Source organism: Oryx dammah, unplaced genomic scaffold, assembly GCF_014754425.2.
Source record: "Oryx dammah isolate SB20612 unplaced genomic scaffold, SCBI_Odam_1.1 HiC_scaffold_28, whole genome shotgun sequence".
Classification (NCBI taxonomy): domain Eukaryota; kingdom Metazoa; phylum Chordata; class Mammalia; order Artiodactyla; family Bovidae; genus Oryx; species Oryx dammah.
In genome coordinates, this window is record NW_024070212.1 from 110027013 (window position 1) to 110047432 (window position 20420).

A 20420-nucleotide genomic window follows, 5' to 3' on the forward strand; every position below is an offset into this window, starting at 1 on the left:
GACCCAGGGTTGCCATTTCCTCCTGCAGGGAACCTTCCTGACGCAGGTATCGAACCTGCAACTCCTGTGGCTCCTGCATCGGTAGGCAGATTCTTTACCACTGAGCCACCTGGGAAGCCCTATGGTTAATCCAATAGGAAACATTAAAGGAGAATTTTTTTTTAAATCATGGTTAACAAAAATTGCAAAATGAAATAGCAAAACTAAGTGTAAATATATGTGCAACCATGATAAATACAATTGAATCAAACTGCTAATTAGGGATCAGAGATTTTTAGATTGGTAAAAATTTCAAAGTTTAGTTATAGGCTTTCCATGAACTTAGAATTGAATATCTTCATTTGCCTCTCTAGGGTATCACTCATCCCTGATCTGAAACAAAATACTTTAAAAAAATAGATAGCAAGTATTGACCTCTAAAATCTAGTGTAGCAAAACTAATCTTAGACAAAATAGAATTTAGGGCAGAAAGCATTAAAGGGAATAAAGAGGAATATTTCATGCTGATAATATAATTTATCAAGACTACGTAAAAGTCATAAATGTCTAGGTACCTAACAACAGTATTGAAATATATAAAGGAAAAATTCATGGAATTACAGGGAGAAAGAGACAAATTCACAGTTACGGTGGTAGACTTCAACATCTCTGTCAATGACCAAGAATAAGCAATTAACATATTATTTGCATAATACGGTTATATAAATGAATTTTTGTTGCAAAACACCAGCCAAAGTTTAGAGGCTTTAAAGAGTAATTATTTATTTGCTACAAAAGTTGCACTTTAAATATAAATACCAGATAGATATGAAATATGAAAGAAGAGAAAAAGATATGTCATAAAAATGGTAAACATAAGAAACATAAAGAAATTTCAAATAACACTGCAAGCAAGAAATATTACCAAAAATAGAGATATTTCAAAATGACAAATAGGCTAATTTCATTAAGAGAGATATATAAGTATGTATGCAGATGATAAAGCAAATTAAAAACACATAAAGGAAAAGCCAAGAGGAATGAACATAAAAAATAAAGACAAACTACAGAATGCATTTGAACTGTGGTGTTGGAGAAGATTCTTGAGAGTCCCTTGGACTGCAAGGAGATCCAACCAGTCCATTCTGAAGGAGATCAACCCTGGGATTTCTTTGGAAGGAATGATGCTAAAGCTGAAACTCCAGTACTTTGGCCACTTCATGCGAAGAGTTGACTCATTGGAAAAGACTCTGATGCTGGGAGGGATTGGGGACAGGAGGAGAAGGGGATGACCGAGGATGAGATGGCTGGATGGCATCACAGACTCGATGGACGTGAGTCTGAGTGAACTCCGGGAGTTGGTGATGGACAGGGAGGCCTGGCGTGCTGCAATTCATGGGGTCGCAAAGAGTCGGACGCTACTGAGCGACTGAACTGAACTGAACAGAATAAGAGAAGATATTCAGAGTATGCATATTTTTAACAAGGCCTTGAACGTAGACTATGTAAGGAACTTTTACAACTGAGTAATAAGACAATCCAATGAAAATATATACAAGAGACTTGAACAGACACTTTATAAAATAAGATAATGAATGGCCAATAAATATATGAAAAGATGCTCAACATCATTAATCACAAGGAAAATGCAAATTAAACCATAATGAAATATTACTGTGCACCCACTAGAATAGCTTAAATTTAAGACTAACAATACAAAGCATTAGAAAAAATGTGGAGCAATTAGAATTTTCATATATTGCTGGTTGAGATATAAAATCCTATGGTCACTTTAGAAAACTGATAGAAGTTTCTTCTGAAGATAAACGCATCTACCCTATCACCTGGCAATTCTGCTCCTAGTTATTTACTGAAGAGAAATTAAAACCCATATCCATAATAAGACTTATATTAATTTTGTAATAATCCAAAGCTGGAAACAACCCCAATGTTCCCCAGTAGAATCCATAAGCAAATTGTCCTATGATTGCTAGAGAGAAATAAAAACAAAGGAAATGGTGATACATAGATCAGCATCAGTCAACTCCTACAAAAATTACATTTAGCAAAAGGAACCAGACAAAAAAACAATACATATATGATTCTATTCGCATGAAGCTCTGGTACAAGCAAAACTCCTCTATGTTTATAGAAATAGCACCATTAATTCCCTGGAGCATTGGGGCAGATCATACTGTTTGCAAAAGGACTTGAGAGAACGTTCCAGGGCAACGGAAATAATCTATATTCTGATTGTGGTAATGGTTACACAGGTGTATACATTTGCCTAAATGCAAATTGTGTACCTAAAATCTGTGCATTTTATTGTACGTAAATTATTTCTCTAAGAATCTGAATTTGAAAAGAAGTTCATGGGACTTCCCTGGTGGGCCGGTGTCTAAGACTCCACACTCCCAGTGAAGGGGCCCAGGTTCCATCCCTGGTCAGGGAACTAGATCCCACATGCTAGGCTGTTTGCTTCTGTTCCTGGTATAATCACAGTCATCATTGCTACAGTTTATGGAGGCTATATGTTCCATGCTTTACATATATTATTTAGTTTAGTACTATAATTTATAGTATATTATAATCTCAATATATAATGAAATAACACAGTATCATATAATGTATAATATCATATAATATATAATCTTAATATATAATTATATAGCATAACATATATATGTATATATATGACATTTGGTGTAATACAACAGCACTGTAAGGTACAAGTTCTCTTTCTGGGTTGGAAATGGAGAAGCATTTGCACAGAAAGGCAGTAATTTGTTCAAGATCACATAGGTAGTAAGTGACAGAGGTGGAATCTAAATCCAGGTGCTCAGTTCAGCTCAGTCGTTCAGTCGTGTCCGACTCTTTGAGACCCCATGGACTGCAGGACTCCAGGCCTCCCTATCCATCACCAACTCCCAGAGTTTACTCAAACTCATGTCCATTGAGTCATTGATGCCATCCAACCATCTCATCCTCTGTCATCCCCTTCTCCTCCCGCCTTCAATCTTTCCCAGCATCAGAGTCTTTTCAAATGAGTCAGCTCTTTGCATCAGGTGGCCAAAGTACTGAAGCGTGAGCTTCACATCAGTCCTTCCAATGAATATTCAGGACTGATTTCCTTCAGGATAGACTGATTGGATCTCCTTGCTGTCTAAGGGACTCTCAAGAGTCTTCTCCAACACCACAGTTCAAAAGCATCAATTATTCAGTGCTCAGCTTTCTTTATAGTCCAACTCTCACATCCATACGTGACTACTGGAACAACCATAGCCGTGACTAGACTTAAAATCCCATGTGCTTACCTCTGCCCTATACTCTGTACAAATCAAATCCAGTTAACTCTTGGGTTTGAGGATGCCTTATTGTTGTCTGTATGTATGTATCATCCCCACATGTGAGTTAACAAGTGATTCCAGCCAACTGGCCAAGCCTGAGTCTCAGCAGTGTAGCGGCACTGACACGGAATCAGAGACCAGCTCACACCACGGAGCAGTTTAATGAGGGGTGTTGGAATTTTGCTTGATGTGCTCAAATGCCGGCTGGCTTTCCAGTGGTTGTCCTCTACACCAGGGATGAGCCATTGTGTTGGCATTTGTTGCACCGCCATCCCACATACCTGGTATTTCTCTTTCTTTCTCCAAGTGCACTGCCCAACGAATGAGCTTCTGACGGATTCCACAGGTGTGATCCTGAGTCAGAGCTACCCTGGCAGCTATCCCCAATTCCAGATCTGCTCTTGGCTGGTGAGAGTGGAGCCCGCATATAACATCTCCATCACAGTGGAGTACTTTCTCAGTGAGAAGCAGTATGATGAGTTTGAGATCTTTGATGGTAAGTAAATTAAATCGTTCCCTGCTGCGCACAGTACCGACTGGCTTAAACCCTAGGAATCTATGACACAGCCTCCCAGTTAGGACTTTCCAGATGTTCCACGCAAAGTCTTTCTCTACCACAGAAACTCCAGTACCATAGAAGTTGATGAGTTATATGATCCAAACAGTGGGGCTGCCGGTATTGCAGCCCGGACCTGCTATAACACCCTCCCTTAAATCTAGCCACCACGCAAAGCTGACACCTTGAATGCTAGCCAGTAAATGGGTCATAGTGAAGAGTATGCAGCCTCCAAAACCCAAAGAAGTCTACCAAACACTGTGCTTCTTTCTTGGTGGTAGGAGGGTAAAGGTGCAATAACCTGCTCTTTAATTTGGAGGAAATGTCTCAGCATGCCCTGGGCCATAGGACCCTAAAAAGTTCACCTGATTCTTTATAGGATTTCTCTCTCACCCTCTGGAGTACCTGTCTTGCAAAGGCACCTATACTGGTGGTTCCTTCTGGCACATCAGATCCAGTTAATACAGTGTCATCCACATAGTAAATCAATCAGCTGTATGCCGCAGGAAGTCCAGATGGTCCACGTATCTTACTACATTACGACAGAGCAGGAGAATTAACACAGCTCTGGGGCAAGACATGGATGTATACTGTTGTCTATTTCATGTAAATGCAAGTTGCTTACGGTTCTCCTTCCTGGTGGGTATAGAAAAGAATTCCTTGCTAGATCAGTACCTGCATTCCATATAACCAAGGCAACGATAATCTACTCTAATGAGGCTACTATGTCTGGCATAGCTACTGCAGTTGAGGCTTCCATGGGGTTAAGTTGTGGAAACAAGACTCCATTTCTTACCAATCCTAGCCATATATACCCCCGTTGTAACAAAGGAGCCTTGAGAGTCCTTTGGGTTCCGGGTAGCAGCATCGAATTCACATGCTCTGTATACAGAAGTCTTCTAAATATCCAGACATTCCCTTTTCTCTAGTATTCAGTTATCTGAATTACTAGTGGTAGGTCTTTTGGGATAAAGACTTAGGGAATCAGCACTATATACATTGGTGGTGTTTTGCAAGGACCTGTTTCATTAGCCTCTCCTTCAGCCAAAGTGTTCTGGCTCAAGTCTCCACATTATTCCAGTGATTGGAACTTGCTATGCCCTTTTGGTTACATATTCATGATCTGTTTTGTTCAGATGCTCATTTGGTTTTGGCTGTCCATCTATCTTGCCCTGAGGAACATCACGTTCTGTGATCCATCTCCATAGAGCCTATAGGTCAGGCCCTCCTGGTTGCCATCCCAACTTTGTTGCCCATTTTAGTAATCACCCCAGCCTTTCTCCTGACTGTTCAGTGCTTCCACCTGGCCTCTGCATTTAGACTCCTCTCCTTCACAGCAATACTGAGAAGCCCAGCTCTGTGACAGCATCTCCTCCCATGAGTCTCTGCCTACAGAGGATAGCTATCACTCAGGTTGTTGATGATGCTGGTCCTCACCCGCTCCACAGTGCATTTCTTATTGCTTTAGGAAACGATGTGTCCCCCAGATCCTTCTGAAGGTCACAGTCAGCTGGTGAGTGTTCTGGTCTAAATCAGCAGACCTATCCCAGCATGCCATTTCTCTGAGCCCTTTGACCCTTTCCTTCAGAGCTGTCACAGCAGTTCTGATGACTTTCCTATGTGTAATACGGTCCATTACTTTTCCCACGCTCCCAAGTGCTGTCTCAGCAGCATATGAGAACTATCACTCAGGGCTCTTTGCAGGATAATAAATCCTGTGTTTGGCATTATCCAGCTTTGTACTCTGCAGCCCTTGAATTGGCCCTCTTGGAATGCACTTCCAGGCATTTAAGGTGGAAAAAAAAAAGAAGAAGGAGGCCCTTCTGGAAGAGCCCTGGGAAGGAATATTGGGGAGCTGTGTTATTTATGACACTGAGACCTGATGTTTTCTCTAGCTTTATTGCTATATATTCATTCATATTTTTTTTCCTATCTGGCAGGCCCTGAGCTGTTTTTTAATAGGCACAAGTAAGATGGTAAGGTAGAAAAAGTTCCCAAGTTAAAAACCAGCTCTTCCATTAACCAGCATCTTGACCTTGGGCAGGTCCCAGGATAGCAAATAGATGTCATCTCACCTGCCAACCACTCTGCGTTGGCAGGGACTTCTTCGATCCCTGCTTTAGGGTTCAGGAGGAAGATATCCTCCTGCAAGGCCTGTGGATGCGAGAGAGGACTGGACAGACCAATGATGGTGCTGAGTTACGGTCTCGAATCTTCATGTCTTCACTTAAGAAGGGGGAAATGGAAGGCGGTTATGTTTAAGGCATCAAGGTTAATATCTTTGGTAACCGCAATAGTCTGTGATCCCGTGTCTGCCATCTTCCTGCAGGGCCCTCGGGACAGAGTCCTCTGCTGAAAGCCCTCAGTGGGAATTACTCGGCTCCCCTGGTTGTCACCAGCTCAAGCAACTCCGTCTACCTGCGCTGGTCATCTGACCATGCCTACAACCGGAAGGGCTTTAAGATTCGGTATTCAGGTGAGTGAAACATAAGGACTCATGGGAAGGGCCACAGCCCCTGAGCCCCTTAAGTTTCTCACCCAAAACAATAAGCCATGGGCCACATTCTCGACTGCGGTGCAGCTTCTCCACGGGCCTGGAGACGGGCAGCCTTTCTCCTCCGCTGAGTCTCTCTCACCTGTAGCTGCAGAGTATCCTTGACATCCCACCTCCTCTCTCTCTATCTCCCCAGTTTTAACTTCTTCCTTCTTGCTGCTCCCACTGCCAACCTGTGTCTTTTAGATAAGTTTATAGTATATGAGATGATAATGCCTGTAGGTGGTCCTGTCCCTAACACTGTTGAAATGTTAATAAAAGTCCCTTAAAACTGAAAAATCCTAAAGGTGTGGGTCTCCAACTGGCAGATACTAGACAAGCAGCAAACAGTGGGCCGTATTCCCAGTCCAGGAGCCTCTCTTGTGCTCTGTGAGCCCCGTCTCATAGGCAGAGTCAGATTGAGGGCCGCGCCAGCTAACTATCTGCCAGGACACAAAACTATCCTTAGAGAGGTAATGAGGCAGAGGAAATCAAGGCTAACAACTCCCATCTGGGGACTACTGTCTATCATTGGGAAGAAAACATGAAAAACTGCTTGCTGCCCATGTTGCAGGGTAGTGGATCCATTGACCTGCTGGCTGCTTCTGTGAGCTTGGGGGCAGAAATGAATGACCTAAGACCATAGCCAGTTCCACCAGGAGCTGGTCCTCTCACAGCACTCTTTCCCTGGCTGCATTTGGCCTAAAAGAAAGTGAAAGTCGCTCAGTCATGTCCAACTCTTTGCGACCCCATGGATGGTAGCCCATCAGGCTCCTCTGTCCATGGGATTCTCCAGGCAGGAATACTGGAGTAGCTTGCCATGTCCTCTTCCTCCAGGGGATCTTCCCCATCCAGGGATCACACTGGGTCTCCCACATTGCAGGTAGATTCTTTACCATCTGAGCCACCAGGGAAACTGCATTTGGCCTGTGTTCCAAACAAATGTTGGGCAAATTTTCAAAGAATATTGATTAGGAGGGATGTCAAAACGTAGCCTGAGTTGCCTCTTGTTGTCCATCTCTTTGCACAGGCTGCCCACTTGGAAGACCAGCCCAAACTTAGCTGGTCTAGCTTTATTGCTATATAAAGCTAGAAATGTTAAGAAACTCTTGAATAGGGTTGGCTCCAGGTGAGGGCCAACCAGGAAAGCTGAAGGGAGGAGGAGGAGCTTTACTTTCTCAGAGTCCATTTCCTCCGCAAAGGAGACCCCAATTCCTCTCCCCCCACATACACCAAGAGGGATGGTGGCTTCACGCCCTTCAGCTAGTTGGGCTGCACCACCGGCTAGTTGAATGATGTTTAAACAAGTCACTCAGCCTCTTCCGGTCTGTTCTTCTTGGTGGAAAAGAAACCTTAAGCTACTGTCAGGGTGATTCAGGCTGATTTCCTAGCAGCTACTAACACAAAAGAGAAATAAAGCAATTTAGTAGCATTTCACTGTGCCGATTGCTACCCCCTGAACTAGAAGTCATTAAGGAGTTGCCCTTGGCTTGATGTTTTTAAAGATTAATCACATGTTTGTGGGTAATGAGTCACTTAATAATACATATGCCGCTGCAGAAAGTGAATTAATTACATGGTGAAACAATGAGTCCTTAATGGAAACACAGGAGAATCTTGTAATCATGCCTCTATCACTGTGACTAAGTATATTTTATAACTGAGATTCTTGTTCGTGACTGAGGTAGACTTGTGGATACCACATAAACAGGACACAGTTGGCAAAGCAGAAGCAAAGGAGGGTGTCTGCCTTGGAAGGGGAGGTTTGAGAACATCAGTTTCACCAGCAGAGGGACGTAATCACGTAGGAGGCCAGCGGATACGGGGAGGGTCCTGGCACCTCCGTCCTGACTTAGCCCGCGCCAGGGATGCTGAAAGCAGATGGACGGGCTTGCCCTTTGCGCTCCTTCGGTCAGCCCTCTTTCCTGGCCGCACAGAGCTTCCCCCTGAGGCTCCCTGACAGAGGTTTGTATTGCAGGGTCTCTGAGGCTGGGGTCTTTGTCTGTTCTCTTCACTGTCATATTCCCAGCACTTAGAACAGCACGTGACATATAAGAGACACTTGATGTCTGTCTGTTGGATAAATGAATGAAATAAATTGAAATTGTATGTCAAGGGGAAATGAGGACTGTGGGTTTCACGTCCTGGATTGCCACAACTCCCTCTCCCCCTCCTGCCCCCTACACAACAGAAAGCAGGACTCGGACCATTTACTGAGCCCAGAGTGCCCTGCACCGGGCTAGGGGCTTTACAGACAAGATCCCGTTTAAATTATCCCAAAACCTATGAGGAAGTCATTGCCAATCCCAACGTCCAGGAATTGACGAAAGTGGGGCTAAAAGAGCCTGAGAGGTGTGTCTCATGTCACAGACCTGTGGAAAGTTGGGAAGTGGAACTCAAGCCCAGCCCTGACTCCAGAGGCCTCAGCCCTGCATTCACGTCTTTCTGAAACCAACCACATCAGATGGTTTTCTGTGTCTCTTTGGGAGCTAGCAGGATTTGAGAGCCTGAACTTAGCTGCACAGCCTGTGCTGCCTCCAAATCCAAAGGCGACCCAGTGCTTCACAGAACTTTCTTTTTTTTCTCTCTTCTCTTGTCGCCCCTCTCCTTTCCCCTCTTTCTTTTCCTTCTCTTCCCTTTCTTTGGCTGTCCTAGACTGATTGCTTTTCTGTATCGACTTCCTAACTAGCAGTCTACCTGGCAGTAGTGGAGATGGGAAGGAGGGGGAGAAGCAAGGGGGAGGGGGGGGGGCGCTGCATGAAGAAGGACCACCTCTGTCTTCCCGCTGCACATGATCCCTGACCCTCATCTTGCCATGCAGCTCCCTACTGCAGCCTGCCCAGGGCTCCCCTCCATGGCTTCCTTCTGGGCCAGACCAGCACCCAGCCCGGAGGCTCCATCCACTTTGGCTGCAATGCCGGCTACCGCTTGGTGGGACACAGCATGGCCATTTGTACCCGGCACCCCCAGGGCTACCACCTGTGGAGTGAGGCCATTCCTCTCTGTCAAGGTAAGAAGCTGGTGGGAGAGAGGTGACAGGGTGCTTGGGTCCTACCCACAACTTGGGCTTGTCCCAGGACCAGTCACTTCCAAATGTGGGATTACTCATGGATGATTAATTCATTCTTTCAGCAAACATGTGTTGAGGATCCATAATGTCTGAAGCCCTAGAGATATACATATGTGTAAAACAAAGCCTCGGTGTTTTCAGAGCAGAGAAGGAGATGGATTGTTGTTGTGCAGGCGATAAGTCATGTCCTCTTTGTGACCCCATGGACTACAGCATGCCAGGCTTCCCTGTTCTTCACTCTTTCCTGGGGTTTGCTCAGATTCATGCCAGTGAGTCAGTGATGCTGTCTAACCATCTCATCTTCTGTCGCCCCCTTCTCCTCCCACCTGCAATCTTTCCAAGCATCAGGGTCTTTTCCAGTGAGTTGGCTCTTCCCATCAGGTGGCCAGAGTATTGGAGCTTCAATTTCAGCATCCGTCCTTCCAATGAATATTCAGGACTGATTTCTTTAAGGAGACAGATACGTAGCACAGAAATGCAAGAAGGAAGGAAGTGCTGTATCAGGAGTGCAAACAGGGGTGGGGGATCCCAGGGGTAAGAGGGGACCCACTTGCTCCTGGACAGCTAGGGAATTCCCACAAGAGGGGTCACTTGGGCTCATAGAACAACAAAAGTCAAGAGCCAGGCACTGGCAAGGAAAGCTTTCTAGGCAACAGCAAGAGCATTTGCAAAACTACAGACAACGAGAGAGATCACAAAATATGCCACACACCTGATGGTGTCTGAAGGAGCATGCCAGGTAGCAGAAGACGCGCAGCCAGGGAAACCAGAATGAACAGTGACCATCACCCGCGAAATCATCAGTGGTCAAACACCTGATACATACCAGGCAGTTCACACGCATCGCTTTTGGTCATTTGTGGTATTTTTCTTTTTCTTAAAGCAATATGCATTCAGACTAGAAATCTGAAGGAAAAAAAACCTATAGATAATGCAAAAGAAAAGTATAAAAGACCTATAACCCCATCAATTGAAATCACCACTTTTAACATTTTCTTTGGTCTTTCATAAGTTATTGATAAAAAATGGCATTACTGGTGTACAAAGCTCTTCATATTTTGTTAGCATTTATTACATGATTAAATACACTTTGTTATCAATATTTGCAATGATCTGTAGCACTGTAGAAAAACTCACTTGTTCAAGTATCATCCTATTGTTGGTCATTTGAACTTCCATATTTTTTGCTGCTATAAACAGTGCTGCTGTTTAAATCCTTATAATTCCATCCTTGGGGACATCCATATTTATCTCTTTAAAATAAATTCCCATAAATGAGATTATTGGATCATACCTATATAAAGTCTTTTGACACTCCTTGCTACCCAGAAAGTTTTTCTTCTCTTATAATTCCACTGTGGCATGTTGTCTCTCTTCCCAGATTCTCAGCATTGTGTACTGCATTATAAAAAAGAAAGAAAAAAAATTTACCAGTCACCTTCACGGTCCCATCACTTCATGGCAAATAGATGGGGAAAAGGTGGAAGTAGTGACATATTTTATTTTCCTGGGCTCCAAAATCACTGCAGACAGTGATTGCAACCATGAAATTAAAAGATGCTTGCTCCTTGGAAGGAAAGCTATGACAAACATAGATAGCATATGTTTGTCTCTGATTTTTTCCAAAAAGCAGAGATATCACTTTACCAACAAAGGTCTGTAGAGCCAAAGCTATGGTTTTCCAAAGTACTCATGCACGGGCTTGAAAGTAGGACCATAAAGAAGGCTGAGTGCTGAAGAATTGGTGCCTCCAAATTGTGGTGTTGAAGACTCTTGAGAGTCCCTTGGACTGCAAGGAAATCAAACCAGTCAGTCCTAAAGAAAATCAGCCCTGATTATTCATTGGAAGGAGTGATGCTGAAGCTGAAGCTCCAATACTTTCGCCCACCTGATATGAAGAGCCAACTCATTAGGAAAGACACTGATACTGGGAAAGATTGAAGGCAAAAGGAGAAGAGGGCAGCAGAGCATGAGATGATGAGATAGCATCACCGACTCAATGGACATGAATCTGAGCAAACTCCAGGAGATAATGAAGGACAAGGAAGCCTGGCGTGCTGCAGTCCATGGGGTTACAAAGAGTAGGACACGATTTAGTGACTGAACAACACCAACTTGTTGATGCTAGGAGAATGTTGCTCTTTATTGAGCAATGGGGGAGGTTTCATTGATGCGTAAGGCAGATCACTATGCACACTAATGGGGAGGGAGAGAGGAAGCCAGAGGGCTGAGAAAATTTTTACATTTTTCTTGTCATAAAATATGAATTTTATTTCACAACCTAAAAGTTGAGAATTATGTTTTATACGACAGACTTAGGCTCAGAAGACAGCCTTTCAGATAGCTCTGAGGGACTGTTCTGAAGAGGCAAGGGAGGAGCCAGGATATATATGAGTTTTTGCAATAAAAACCAGGTAGTCCGAACATCAAAAGATTACTGTTAATTAAAGAAAACCAAGCACCCCAGGTTAATAAGTTTAGTGTTCTTTTATATATGTGCATGCTCAGTTGCGTCTGACTCTTGGTGACCCATGGACTGTAGCCTGCCAGACTCCTCTGTCCATGGAATTTTCCAAGCAAGAATACCAGAGTGGGTTGCCATTTCCTATTCCAGGGTATCTTCCTGACCCAGGGATTGCACCTGCCTCTTGTGTCTCCTGTGTTGGCAGGTGGAGGAAGCCCTTCTATATATGGGGAGATGCAGAGGTCAGGGCTCATTGAAATCGTTCCTTTGATATGCACCTTAGCTATCTAGGGCCAGCATCCTCTTCTTTCCCATCCTGAATCCCCCCAGGGTGCACTACTGGCCTGGCTGCAGGGGCAGAGGGGTCAGCCTATTTGTCTCCATCAGGAGTTTCCTCAGAGCCCACCCCTGGGGGTGACAGTAGTGTTTGAGGAGTGGAGGAGTTGATGGCTGCAGCATCCTGTGTTTCCAGATATGCCAGGCAGCCATATTTTTGTCTTCACTTGCCACTCCTTTTTAATGCTTATTTTGTTGATGGTGTTTTTAACTTAAAAGGGCCCTTCTGTGCTCACTTTCAGCTTGTTCTCTTTTCAAAGCACTCTTCTCATTTTATTATATGTCACCTTGACTTTGTCAGTAGCCACCTAGGGCCAGCATCCTGTTCTTTCCCATCATGGATCCCCTCATGTGCACTGCTGGGGAGGCTGCAGTGGCTGAGGCGGCAGCCCGTTGGTCTCCATCCTGAGCTCCCTCTAGAGCATCTGATCCTGCTAATCAGGGGTTTAAAGACTGTAAGTCTTCTGTTACCTGAGTTAGCTCTTCTTCCTAAAGGAGACTTTTCTATTTTTAATCTTATCTTTGTTAATCTCTTTCATGCTGCTGGTTTTTTTCATATGTATAGTGATCTTTGCTCATATTTTAAAGGCAGGGTTGATTTTTCCAGAAAAGATGTGGGTTACCTTTGTTATTATTATATACAGCCATCCTTGCCCACTAGGTCTCTCCCAGGAATAAGAAGTTGAATTTGAAACCACTAGGTAGTACTTTGGCCACCTCATGCAAAGAGTTGACTCATTGGAAAAGACTCTGATGCTGGGAGGGATTGGGGGCAAGAGGAGAAGGGGATGACCGAGGATGAGATGGCTGGATGGCATCACTGACTCGATGGACGTGAGTCTGAGTGAACTCTAGGAGTTGGTGATGGACAGGGAGGCCTGGCATGCTGCGATTCATGGGGTTGCAAAGAGTCGGACACGACTGAGCGACTGAACTGAACTGAACTGAGGTGGCATTTCATGGAGGCTCCAAGGAGCTCTGATTCTTCATGTCTCTGCAGAAAGAATTTGGCGAGAGGCAAAGTGATAGGTAAGAAGTGACTTATTAGAATAGCATGCTTGTGAGGCTTACAAGCAGGCAGGTGAGAGGATACCATGCCCCAAGAATTTAGAGGGCTACAGTTTTATAATGAAAAGGAGAGTAGGAGGGGAGAGAAGATCACCTTCTTCCTCATTCTTGAGTAGATGTCACGTTTCCATCATCAGCTCTTCCTCCATGGTGAGCAGGGGAGTTTTTTCGTCCTTCCATGGTCAGGCTGGGACTGTCATGGCACAATGGAAAGGAGCAAAAAGGCACTCACCTGTACTAAAAATGGTAAATCATCTTAGGCTATAGTATATTGCCACCTTTTTTTAATATTTTTGTTTTAGTGTGCCCAGAGGAGCATGGCCTTGGAATCAGTAACTCACTGAGCTCACTGGGCAGGATGTGGGTCTCATGCCTCCAGTTTTATTGTTTGGGGGCATGCCTTACGCTCTGTTGCCTGGTTTTTTTGCTAAGCAAGCCCACTTGGTTTTGTGGATAAGCAAACCTGCTTTCTCGAGGGATCACTAACTTACAGGAGCCTTCCATGTGTTTCTCTTTACTTACAGTCCTCTCGTGGGATTAACTATTTAATCACCTACTTAGTCCCTTTTGCTGCTGTTGTTCCATCGCTAAGTCATGTCTGACTCTTTGCAACCCCATGGACTGCAGCCCACCAGGCTTCCCTGTCCTTCACCATCTCCCGGAGTTCACTCAGTCTCGAGTCCATTCAGTTGGTGACGCCATCCAACCATCTTATCCTCTGTTGGTCCCTTCTCCTTCTGCCCTCAATCATTCTCAGCCTCAGGGTCTTTTACAGTAAGTTTGCTCTTCATATCAGGTAGCCAAAGTATAGGAGTTTCAGCTTAAGCACCAGTCCTTCCAATGAATATTCAGGGTCGATTTCCTTTAGGATTGACTGGTTTAATCTCCTTGCAGTCCTATTGACTCTCAAGAGTCTTCTCCAGTGCCACAATTTGAAAGTATCAATTCTTTGGTACGGAGCCTTTTTTATGGTCCAACTCTCAATCCATACACAGTACTGGAAAAACCATAGCTTTGACTATATGGACCTTTGTCAGCAAAGTGATGTTTCTACTTTTCAATACTCTATGTCTGTCATAGCTTTTCTCCCAAGGAGCAATCATCTTTTAATTTCATGGCTACAATCACTGTCTGCAGAAAATAAAGAAAATCTATCACTGCTTCCACTTTCCCCCCGTCTATGTGCCATTGAGTTGATGGGACCAGATGCCATGATCTTAGTTTTTTGAATGTTGAGTTTTAAGCCTGTTTTTTCACTCTTTTCTTTCACCCTCATCAAGAGGCTTCTAGTTCCTCTTGTTTTCTGCCATTAAAGTAGTATCATCTGCATATCTGAGGTTGTTTATATTTCTCCCAGGAATCTTGATTCCAGCTTGTGAGTCATCCAGCCTAGCATTTCACATGATATACTCTGCACATAAGTTAGTTAAGTAGGGTAACAATATACCTTGTCATAGGCTATATGAGCCTTGTCGTATTCCTTTCCCAATTTTGAAACAGTCCATTGTTCCATGTCTGGTTCTAACTGTTGCTTCCTGACCTGCATACAGATTTCTCAAGAGGCAGGTCCGGTGGTCTGGTATTCCCATCTCTTTCAGAATTTTCCACAGTTTACTGTGATCCACACAGTCAAAGTCTTTAGCATAGTCAATCTCTCTTTACTCTGTCCCTATCAAACTGAGTATATGGCAGAGATAAGCAGGCAGAGGGTCAGCCTTGAGGGCGGGAGCCTTTATATCTAAGAATTAAAAGAGCTTACTCTGGGATACCTGCTCCTACTTGAGCATCCCCAGTTCTCTCAAAGGGGTTCTTTTCTTTTTTTTTTTTCTTCCTTCCTTCCTTTCTTTTCTTTTTCTCAAGTCAGTTTAAAACCATCTCTATTTAGTTTGGAAAATGGCTGCCTGGTGGCCTCTCCACTGTATTTGTGTGAAGGGATGGAGAATTGGTCTCAGCTCATAGCTCCCTCCTGTATATATTTCGTGCTGCAGCTTCTCAACTCCATTTAATCCACTGACACATTTCTATCTGTATTTCATCTTCCAAAGTTACTTTTTCCATCCCCTCTGCTGATGATCTTCCCATTTTCTTCTTTGTTATGAGGCTTTTCCCTTTTAGTACTCTTTACTATCATTCTACTAGGGCCTTAAGGGAGAGAAAAAATAAAAATATGTTCTCAGAATACCATCTTGAAGCAGACAGGCTCATGAGATTTTTCTCCTCTGCCAGCTCTTTCCTGTGGGCTTCCTGAGGCCCCCAAGAATGGAATGGTGTTTGGCAAAGAGTACACAGTGGGGACCAAGGCTGTATACAGCTGCAGTGAAGGCTACCATCTTCAGGCAGGTGCTGAAGCCACAGCAGAGTGTCTGGAGACAGGCCTGTGGAGCAATCGCAATGTACCCCCGCAGTGTGTCCGTGAGTGCTTGGGTAGGGGAGGCGGGTATGTCGGGGGGACTGGGTAAGCAGCTGAAAAGATTCCTGCAAGGAGTGAGCGAAATAGGAAAAACATGCCCATAGAGGCTGGGACTCAGATCTGAGACAAGTGGATATCTCCATCTACCAACTTGGGTTGCTGTTTGAAATTGCTTCAAAACATTGACAGACCACTGTTCCCTGAGATGTATCCACAAACCATCACAGAACCTCGGGATGACTGGTCCACTTCCTCTTAGATCGAAAATGTATTAGAAAATCGACGTGAATGTCCTTTGATCACAAGACTCTAAAACAACAGAACGAGTGAGTGACAGTCGCTCAGTCATGTCCAACTCTTTGTGACCCCATGGACTGTAGCCTCCCAGACTCCTCTGTCCATGGACTTCTCCAGGCAAGAATATTGGAGTAGGTTGCCATTTCCTTCTCCAAAACAACAGAGGTACTGTTCAATTTGAAGGCCAGTGGGCAGCCTAATGGGCTCTATCCAGTCTGATGATACGAGGTTTTTTTGTTTTGGTTTTGGTTTGGCTCTTTGGCCTGTGCAGTGCTTTATAAAAATATTTTGTAACCTTATAGCCAATTCATGTTGACGTATGGTGAAAACCATCACAATATTGCAATTACCCTATGATTAAAAATAAAATTAATAGTTTGAATTTCTTTCTAACATTTTTAAATCAGAAGACTTTTACATAAAAATCCTATTTCTAGCTTCCTTTGGAAAAGGTAGATCTGACCACCTGGAATTTGCAGTCTCACATCCACAATCAAAACCAACAGAGTGCCAGCTCCCCCCTATTTTTTTTTTAATTTGGCAGATCTCCACCCCAGTTGCTTGCCACGTTCCCCACCCAGCTCACTTCATTCTAGACCACGTCTGCCTGGGGCCTGAAGGTTCTGAGAGTCACCGTGACTGCATCATGGTCCCCCAGTCCCCAATGCTGGGCTCTTGCCTGTGTCGTCCACAATTAATGAATGAATCTTCCTTTCCGCTTCGCACCTCCCCAGCTGTGACCTGTCCTGACATCAGCAGTGTCAGTGTGGAACACGGTCGATGGAGGCTCATCTTCGAGACGCAGTACCAGTTCCAGGCCCAGCTGATGCTCATCTGTGACCCTGGCTACTACTACACCGGCCAAAGGGTCATCCACTGCCAGGCCAATGGCAAATGGAGCCTCGACAACTCTATGCCCACCTGCCAAAGTAAGCCCAGGAGGAAAGGGTGGGCAAGTTTGGCACAGTGCCTCCAACTCGAACTGTCTCATAACATGGGCTGAATTCGGGAGGGGGAAGAGTAGTGTATAGCCAGGGATTGCAGTGAACCTCTTTTTGAACACTCACCTAGAACCAGGAGCTGGGGAGAGGCCTACTCCTTTAAGGAAGCACTTCTTAGCCTCTTGTCGTCTTATTAAAAAGCTGCCTCTGTCCAGGTGAGCATGCACTAATTCATTTATTCAACCTTCATGCCAGGTAGTATATGGTACCTGGTATAGAGGTACGAGGATAAAAGCTTGTGGTTCCTGCCCTCCAGGAGCTTAGAGTCTACTGGAGAAGCAGACAAATAAAGAAGCAAGGATACCAAAGTGTGATGAGACCTATAATGGAAGGGTGTGTGGGAGGAATGAATACAGTGCAAGGGACAGGCCACCTAAGGGTGCCTGTGTCTCCTTCTCCATTGTGCATTGCTTTTCTTTGGTTCTTTGAGATAGTTTCAGAGGTCACGGTCTCTGGGAAGCAACTCTAAGATGGAGATTTGTTAGGCAGTGCTCTTGGGATCACCATCTGAGGAAGGGAAGGAGAGGGAAGGAGGAGGGGGCAGAGGAAAGGAATGGGAAGGGGAGGGGAGGGAAGGGGAGGAAGTAGGATGGGGAAGATGGAGAAGGTGGCCTCTGATGATGATGGTGATGCCTCAGCTGACCCAGCTAAGAGCTCTGAATCTGGGCAGCCCTTCAGAATTGCCACAAGTTAAGGCAGGGGGGCTTTATACCTCCACACTCACCGAACTCTGGGTTCCAGATGCCTGAGGAAGAGAGCATGACCTTAGATGTGAGGACTCTTTAACCAAGGCCATCTGAAGAGGCCTCACACCAAAGGGATGTTTGCCAGCAGCTACAGTCTGGAGAAAGAAGCCCTTCAGTCCTCAAGGGGGCTCTGAGTGGGTCAGCACAGCGCCCACCCATAGGGATATACTGATGCTGTTTACTCAGTCAGAAGGGTGTGTTAGAGGAAGTAAATGTTTGTGAAGGGACGGAAGGACATCACTTGTCAGTGCTCAAGGGCATCTTTGAGACTGGGTATGAGGAGTGGTATCTTCCCAGCACCCATGATGCAAGACACTGTGGCCTTTGTTCATCCAAGTGCAGACTCGGCAGTGTATTTGTGACCGAGTAGAGGTCACAGGCATGGGACAGCTTCATTACAAGCAGGGGCTCACATCTCAGTGCAGCCAGTGGTGTCTGCAACTCTCTGTGGAGCAGGACTGTGAGACTGCTGCCCGGCTCAGCAGAGAGGATGGGGGAGTACCCGCTGTCCGCCCTGGACACCGAGGGGTGCACCACAGATCTGAACATTTTAAAAGCTCCTTGGGGGGTGCTTCTGGTGACAGCCCTGTTGAGAATCGTGGGTGCAGTGTAATAGCACAACAGTCACCATGGTGACCCGTATTCTGGTCATGAGTCCCATTAGAGTAGGTTGAACCCATCCTCCTTTTGTCACTATTCTTGCTAATGAGAAGCCGCACATGTCCCGTCTTTCGGGACTGGCTTCCTGAGCATTCTGTGGTCTTTGTAGTCATCTCCTGTGGAGAGCTCCCCATCCCGCCCAATGGGCACCGCATCGGAACCCTGTCTGTCTATGGAGCAACGGCCATCTTCTCCTGCAACTCCGGGTACACGCTGGTGGGCTCCAGGGTACGCGAGTGCATGGCCAACGGACTCTGGAGTGGCTCCGAAGTCCGCTGCCTGGGTAAGTGACCACCCCGGGGCCTCTCCCGTCCATTTTTCCCTTTCCAGGACAAGTTAGATCTTTCCAAAGCTAGATCCCAACCTTTGAACAGTACTATTTTACCTATGATCATAAAATGCTTAATCTAAACTCTAGCTATTGGGTATTTCTGTTCAGTTCAGTTACTCAATCATGTCTGACTCTTTGCGACCCCATGAACCATAGCATGCCAGGCCTCCCTGTCCATCACCACCTCCCGAAGTCTACCCAAACTCATGTCCATTGAGTCGGTGATGCCATCCAACCATCTCATCCTCTATCATCCCTTTCTCCTCCTGCCCTCAGTGTTTCCCAGCATCAGGGTCTTTTCAAATGAGTCAGATGCTATTTACCATAAGCAAAATGCTGAACTAGCTTCCCTTGGAGCATCCAAAAGAATGAGAAAACTTCAGGTCTGATGAGACAAACCTTTGTGGGACTTTCATTCTGATCAAAAAAGATACTCCCTTCTTCTTGGCTCTTCTATGATGGGTGAAGTTCCAGTCTTTACCTCCAGGGAAACTTACAGAGACACATACCTGCAACACATCTAAAATAGCGTTTATATTATATATTGGCAAATTTTTGGAGAAGGAAATGGCAACCCACTCCAGTATTTTTGCTGGGAGAATCCCATGGACAGAGGAGCCTGGCAGACTACAATCCATGGGGTCATAAAGAGTCAGACATGACTGAGTGACTACACACACAGCCAATTTTACAGATATAAATATTTTACAAAAATACAATATTATATTGCTACATTATATATTACAATATATAAGTATTTTTTGCCATTAGCTTGTTGCATGACAAAAATATGTCAATGTAGGACATAAGCATAAAAACTTACCCAGCTTACAAAAGTCAAAGCTGCCATTTCTCCTATAGGCAATCCATTCCCTGCCTAAACCTTAGATGCTAAAGTTGTCTCTTCTCTTACTCCTTTCTTGGATCCTGCAAAGCCAATGGAGGGTCCCAGCTACACAGACCCAGCAACATAGATTGGACAGTCTGTTCTGAAGTGAACAGCTCTGTGTGAAATGAACGCCCTCCCTCTGTCTCAGGCCTCTGTTAGAGACACAGTCATGAGTTATGTCTGCACAGAACAGAACAAATGCTAGTGGAAACACTAGGAATATACTCTGCCCAAATTCCATTTACTGAAAATAACTCACCTAGATTTATATTGTCTGTGTTTCTTGCCACTCAAGGAGAAAGAAGGCTGAATTTAACCAAGCCACCTGTCCTCACTTGGTCATTTTCAGCACAACCCAGCTTTGAGTGCCTTAGTGTAGGCCACAGTGCCCTCCGTGTAGTAGATGCTCTAGAAATGCTGATGAGAGAAAGAGGGGCGATCCCAGAGGCAGGGCCAAAAGAGCGATCATTTCTCACCCATGAACAGACCCAGCAACTAAAGTTCAAGATGGCTAGCTATTTGGAATGCAACCTTGGGATTTGTTTTTAATATCCAGCTCTTTTCTGGGCTTAAAAAATAAAATTTAATTGGAGTATAACTGCTTTACAATACTGTCTTGGTCTCTGCTGTCCAACAGTGTGAATCAGCTATATGCATACTTGGGATGTGGGATTCCCAAATCTTCCCTGGTAGCTCAGTTGGTAAAGAATCTGCCTGCAATGCAGGAGACCCC

The 20420-nt window shown here is 44.8% G+C and overlaps 1 protein-coding gene across 2 annotated transcripts in view; it reads left to right on the plus strand.

Annotated features, from left to right (window-relative positions):
• Window positions 1–20420, plus strand: part of CSMD2 (CUB and Sushi multiple domains 2) — a 677707-nt gene that overhangs the window by 603142 nt on the left and 54145 nt on the right. Inside the window, exons 47-53 of one of the 2 annotated variants that reach the window (XM_040231766.1) lie at window positions 3634–3822; window positions 6212–6358; window positions 9237–9425; window positions 15580–15765; window positions 16795–16989; window positions 18577–18750; window positions 19751–19784. In XM_040231766.1, the coding sequence (XP_040087700.1) occupies window positions 3634–3822; window positions 6212–6358; window positions 9237–9425; window positions 15580–15765; window positions 16795–16989; window positions 18577–18750; window positions 19751–19784 (1114 nt within the window). The remainder of the gene's footprint in view (window positions 1–3633; window positions 3823–6211; window positions 6359–9236; window positions 9426–15579; window positions 15766–16794; window positions 16990–18576; window positions 18751–19750; window positions 19785–20420) is intronic. The other variant, XM_040231767.1, reaches the window with a different exon arrangement.